We start from the raw sequence: 6,313 nt of genomic DNA, 5'->3' as shown, positions 1-6,313 counted from the left end.
CCGGTCGTTGGTCGGCAGGAGTGTGGCAGGAGCTCCCCTCGGTGGCATGTCCATCGGAGGCGATGGTGGTGGCACTTGGAGCACACACGACATGCTTGCAGCATCATGCGAGTCAGGTTGGGCGCCCTCTCTAGGATCGGAGAGGCACATGTTTGCTCCTCTTTCGTTGGACATGTCGTTTCTCTCCGGCGGCGGTCGCCTTACATGCTCGTGGCGGTTCCTGTATGTCCTGTTGTGCTCGAGCCTAAGTGTGGTGTGCTCTTTGTAAAGGTTTTAGCTCGGTTTCCCTTAATTAACCGAGCATCGGTTTCTTTACCGCTTCTTCTAATCAATCGAAATACGCAGCTCTCCTGGGTCTATTTCAAAAAAAAAATCTATTTCTGTAATAACATCGATTATTTCAATCTTGTGCTGAGCAGTGCCGTGTCAGAACAGCTAAACAAGTGTTTTCGCTGTGTTGTCCGTTGTGCATGTGAACGCCATTTGGACAAACAAAGAATGCGTGAACAAGCAGAGAGCAGCTAAATTGTACTTACTAGTTAATTAAGGTGCATGCACGCTGCGAAAAACTATTCTATACTGTCACTGTCGTTTCCTGCGAAATGCATAATATACTAATCTTTATCTGTTAATTTCAACTGGTCACCGTTTACCACTGTAGCTTGACGCATGCAGCATCCATGTCAGCAAGGTCTCCTATGGGCGAGTAGGAATATTCTTGCACCCGATTAAAAGTAGGACCATGTGTCACACCTAGCAATTCCGAATGTTTTTTATGATAAATTTAGTGGTATAAGAATGACAACTTTAGTTGTAAGCATAACAACTTTATTTTCAGATGGCAAATTTTAGTTTTATATTGTTTCTTTCTTAGATGATAATTTTAGTTGTAGAAAACATTGACCGGATTGTTTCATGCCACACGTGTGAGATTTATTATTTAGGTACAAGTAATCTCTTGATGTGTTCATGCATGGAAGGAACGGAGACTCAACAGCATCAAGGGCTGGATAGTCCATAGTCCTACCAAAGATTTCCCATTGGATTTTCCACTTCATCTAAAAACATCATAGCACACAGATACAGTCTACAGAGGACACCTTTTTCTCGAGAAAAATCTTAAATAAACACAAGTCAAAGAATTTCTACTCACAGCTAAGCTAATCCCGTTCACAACTTGGTCTTGAACGGCACATAGTTCTTGAGCGACTGGGTGATCCCCTGGATGGAGGCGACGGTGACGGCCACGGTGACCACGAAGCACGCGAAGCTCAGCGTCTGCAGAGCCACCCACTTCCTGGAGTACTTCTTCATCTTGCTCTGCGAGATGTACATCTCCACGGGGAAGTAGACGGTGAGCGGCCAGAAGCCGAGCGCGCCGAGCAGGCCGAGGATGTCGTTGAAGAATGGCAGCGAGATGGCCAGCACCGTGCTCACGATCACGAACGCCGTCCTCCACACCAGCCGGAACATGTTGAGGCTGAACTTGCCCGAGAAGGGGTGGTACTGCCGGACGACGAACTCCGAGTTTGGCCACCGCCCCGCCGCCCAGCTCTCCACGGCGGCGTAGATGGGCTGGCAGTACACCTGGTAGGCGCCGACGAGGTGCACCACGATGCACACGTTGGCGAAGTCGATGAGCCAGTAGGGCTCGTAGAAGCCGAAGCCGGTGAGCATGTTCCCCGGCGCGTCGTTGCCGAAGGCCGAGTAGCCGAGGCAGCCGCAGAGCATGTAGAAGGCCGTGGTGGTGGAGACCCCCATCAGGTTCGCCTTCCTCATCGTCTTGTTCTCGGCCGGCGGCGCCTTCACCGTGTCCTGCACCATCAATTTCCACATACATCGACGCCATTATATTGGTGACCGTGACTTTGTGAGCACAAACTACAAACGTGTACTGAATCTTTGTGACATTCATACCTGGATTTCTATAAGAACCATGGAGTATGAGTAGGCGAATGCGATGTTGCCGAGCGCTTGCAATGTCAGCCATATCTTCTGGGCCGAAGTGACGTCGACCCCAATTTGAGTGCCACCGATGGTTGTCTTGCCCGTAGGACCTGCCAATTGCCAGTTAGATCGAACATGCAGACACAAAGTTGCACCGGGCAAGAGAGAATGGGTTAATGCATTGATCTCTTGCCTCTTGGTGGGATGGTTCTTGATCCTACCTGTTATGGTCTGCGCCAAGGAGAGGCCGACGCCGATGGTGGCGTAGGAGAAGGACATGACGGCGGCGAGGATGGACAGCCAGGCCATCTCGTGGAGGTTGGGGAGCTGGGAGAAGACGATCTGGGAGATCCCGAACACGACCATGTACATGGTGGTGTACACGCCGCAGTCGGCCGAGTGGCCTTTGCTGTGGAAGCAGTTGGCCTTGTACAAAGCCCTGTTGGATCATCCCCCAAAACCACAAAACAGTGAGATCAACTGATTATCATAAACGGCATACCATGAATTGACTGAAAATTACTGCATCAGAGCAAGGTCGTCTGAGTCTGACTTACGCGGCACTGATGGATGCTGTAATGGTGTACCCGATCGCAGTCCCAACAAGATTGACGTACTGACAGAGGCCGCAGAACCACACCTGACCTTTACCTACATGATGATCGAGCAGGTAGATAAACAAGATGATGCAAACATTGCCTGAACTCGCGGAGAATTTAATGGCGCGCTCACGCAGCAGGCGTGGGGTGGAGGGGGAGGTGTGTGCGTACCTAGGAGGGACCCGACGGCCTCCATGTAGGTGTAGTTCCTCTTGCCGGTGACGGCGTCTTCGCTGCGGTAGCAGTCGCCGAGGAGCACGGAGGTGTAGTACGTGATGAGGGCGAAGAGCAGGAGCGTGACCGGGCCGGCGACCCAGCCCAGCTGCGCCACGGACCAGGGCAGCGACAGCACGCCGGAGCCGATCACCGCCGTGATCACGTGCGCGCTCGCCGTCCACACCGTCCCTGCCCAACCAAACCCGCTGCCGGCTCAGCCAAGAAAGTCAAGATTGATGTCGAGAAGGAGGGAGATGGATCGGTTTGGCTTGCCTGTCCGCCTGGGCTTGCCGTCGTCGTCGAGGGAGTCGTCGGCGGCGACGACCCGCCGCCGAGGGTCCCCCGCGGGCGCCGGAAGCCCCCCGATCTCGACATCGCCGCCGCCGCCGCCGGTGCCTACCCGGGCCATCGTCTGCGCTGGACTGGTGCTGCGTGTGAACAGCTAGCGATCGATGCGCCAGGCGGTCTTATAACGCAGCGATTTACTCCTTTACTTCTTCTTGGATGGAATCGGCCCAGTTGCCCAAACCGGCTGGCATATATCGGTTTGCGCCGAATCCAGACAGATTCACAGGAGCCGCGTCCAACTTGGCTATTTGTAGGTTTGGAACCTGCTCGTGATCAACGTTAGTTACACGCGTTTGTTTTTAAAATTCGATTGATGATTGGTTAATCCCGGATTCCGTTGTTAGTTTTTTTTCTGAAAAGATTCTAGTTGTTAGTTAGTTAGGGCCACGCGGCCCACGCCTTCGGGTCTCTGAGCCGTGTGGGGAACTCAACCAAAAAGATCGATACAGTTTTTGCTAGTTTCAGATTTAAAAGATCATAACGATCAGATGACTTGATTATACTTCCTCCATAAGTGTCAAAAACGTTCTTATATTTTGGGACGGAAGGAGTATCTCTATAAAGAGTCAAAAAAAAAGAGAGAATGACTACATCTGACGACTGTTCTGATGCGTTGACAAAAATGCTGGATCAACGGAGAAGATGCGGCCCGCCATATAGTGACACGCATGCCATGTCTTCGTCACAGAGTCCGCGGGCTACATCAGCTGCATTGCTTAGCTCATGAACCGCCGCTTGGAGGAGGAAGAGTTTCGTTCTTCTTTTTTTCTGAAACTGGAGGAGAAAGAGTTGACCGCGCCAACACACGGCCGCTGTCTGCCATGTGAACACGGACCGGCTGATAGCTAGTACTCCCTTCGTCTCAAAATTCTTGTCTTAGATTTCTCTAGATAAGGATGTATCTAACACTAAAACGTAACTAGATATATCCGTATTTAGACAAATTTAAGACAAGAATTTTCGGACGAAGGGAGTAGTATAATTAACTAGTCTTGATGTACGTAGCGTGTACGTGCTACGTAGCGTCCCTGATTGCGAACTCTCCAAACGCATTCACATGCATGTTGCTCTCACTTTGCTATTTGCCGGCGTGTGTAGTCCGCACAATGATAGTACTTTTACTTCAATCAAACATACAAAGTGAAGACATGTTAAGAGCAACTCCAGCAGATGTCGCAAACCAACCCATCTCATAGAAAATGGTTGTTTTAGAGTTCTGAACATCTCTACTCATAAGAGGGGGAGTTGATAGTCTGGTCTCACTCCCATCAATCCCTCGGCAAACTCTATATTACACCTGCGAGCGTCTTACACACGACATTTCGCTCAAGCACAATCAATTTAGGCTGGCCCATTTGACGCGTGCATTAACTCAATCAAATCGGCATTTTGCCAAAAACAACTCCATGCATTAACTCATTCAGATCGAATCTTGAGAAAATCACAACTAAATCCAAGCTTTGCTTGCCTCCTATTACTCGTACCCGAATCAAATCAAATCTTGCCAAGACATCAACTATAATCAAAGTTGGCCGGCCCATTTGACATGCACGCATTTTTTTTGTTTTTTTCTCTATGTTTCATTTTTTTGGTTTTCTTTTTTTGTTTCTTTTTTGTGCGACCAATAGGTTTGTTTTTGCTCGGCATACTATCAGAATCAGCACAGACTTGTACATCATGGTGAATTGGTAGCGCCGCCTTCATTCTGGTTAAACCTCCCATACAGATGTTTTCTTTCCCATCAATTTATTTAAACTGGTTTTAGCCACTAATCTGTTTCATCCGATTTTTATCTGCCAATTTTAGTAATGTTGTTATGGAAAGGAGTCAATCAAGGCCATTCCTAATAAACCTTTAAATACATGTATGGAAAGAAATCAATGTTTGATAACACAAGGCACATTTATGGAAAGGAATCAATGTCAAATGCATCATGGATACATTCTTAAGTTATTTGATTAAAGAGTTAATAGCTCTTGATATTTTATTATGATTGTCGATGTATCTATTTGCATATCACTCTCAGAAACATTTTTTGTTAGGAGTAAAAAAATAAAGAATAAAAGGAGAGTGATTTAGCGGTAAAAAGAAGTCGCCAAGGCAGCCTGGTGTGCAAGAAGATTTTGAATATGTATGCGAGATACAATTAATGTTGAATTACTAAAATATATATGCTCTCGTTGCAACGCACGGGCAATTAACTACCAGGAGTGGTAGGTTACTTGAAGTGTCAGTATTATGTTTTGCTACAACAATTGAGCTGAATCTATCATTGACGTGAGATTATGTGGGGTGTCCACTTGTCCCGCCAAAAATTATATGGAAACATATGGTCCTCCTACTTATATTATGCGACAGATGCAGATGTCGATCTGGATGGGGGTTGCAGTTGTTCTCAGTTACGGCTGTCTGAGCGAAATAATTTTCCTAGTTTAAAAAATGTGACAAGTTGCATCATTAGAGATGGATTTGCAGCAGATTGCATGAGCCAGCAATTCACATTTTTTCCATCAAGTCGTACAGTTTTTTAGTTAGGATAGAAGGCTAAAATGTATTGCTTGGTCGCTTCAAGAGTTAATAACGGACACAGTGACATATTAGTTGCATGCTCAACAATGGACATCATATTTTTGTGGAATGCACGACATTTAATTGTATGTTACAAGGTGGAAATGGCTCAGGAGCCATTGGATTCGCCTTCTTTGCTCGGGGGCATCACACGCGGCGCACGCCTTCTAACCCTTGATGGGCGTGGCGGATCGGCACGAACACGGGGGGAGAGGATCAGGGCAGAGAGTGGGGTGGTTGGCGGGGGACTCCTCCTTGGCGGTTCGTGGAGAAGTACTGTGTGAGGGAGAGAGGGCGCCATGGCGAAGGTAAGGTGGGCGTTGTGACGCCCCCGATTCAATCGTACACTAATCATACACACAAATGTGTATGACCAAGATCAGGGACTCACGGGAAGATATCACAACACAACTCTAGACACAAATTAAAATAATACAGGCTTCATATTACAAGCCAGGGGCCTCGAGGGCTCGAATACAAGCTCGATACACAAGAGTCAGCGGAAGCAACAATATCTGAGTACAGACATAAGTTAGATAAGACTGCCTTAAGAAGGCAAGCACAAAAGAAGCAACGATCGAAGAGGCAAGGCCTCCAGCCTGTGACCTCCTAACTACTCCTAGTCGTCGGCGGTC

At 47.9% G+C, this 6,313-nt stretch overlaps 1 protein-coding gene across 1 annotated transcript; it reads right to left on the bottom strand.

The window, feature by feature from the left end:
* Positions 1 to 1,018: 1,018 nt before the first annotated feature.
* LOC109756296 (amino acid permease 8) lies at positions 1,019 to 3,334 on the bottom strand. Its single transcript, XM_020315154.4, has 6 exons — positions 3,036 to 3,334; positions 2,718 to 2,951; positions 2,505 to 2,598; positions 2,169 to 2,386; positions 1,918 to 2,057; positions 1,019 to 1,815 (listed from the first exon to the last, which is right to left on the bottom strand). The coding sequence occupies exons 1-6, from the start codon at positions 3,169 to 3,171 to the stop codon at positions 1,171 to 1,173; spliced, it is 1,467 nt and encodes a 488-aa protein (XP_020170743.1). The 5' UTR covers positions 3,172 to 3,334; the 3' UTR covers positions 1,019 to 1,170.
* Between the last annotated feature and the right edge of the window lie 2,979 nt (positions 3,335 to 6,313).

This window comes from Aegilops tauschii, chromosome 7 (assembly GCF_002575655.3).
Source record: "Aegilops tauschii subsp. strangulata cultivar AL8/78 chromosome 7, Aet v6.0, whole genome shotgun sequence".
Lineage (NCBI taxonomy): Eukaryota > Viridiplantae > Streptophyta > Magnoliopsida > Poales > Poaceae > Aegilops > Aegilops tauschii.
This window is presented reverse-complemented; position numbering and strand designations above follow the sequence as displayed.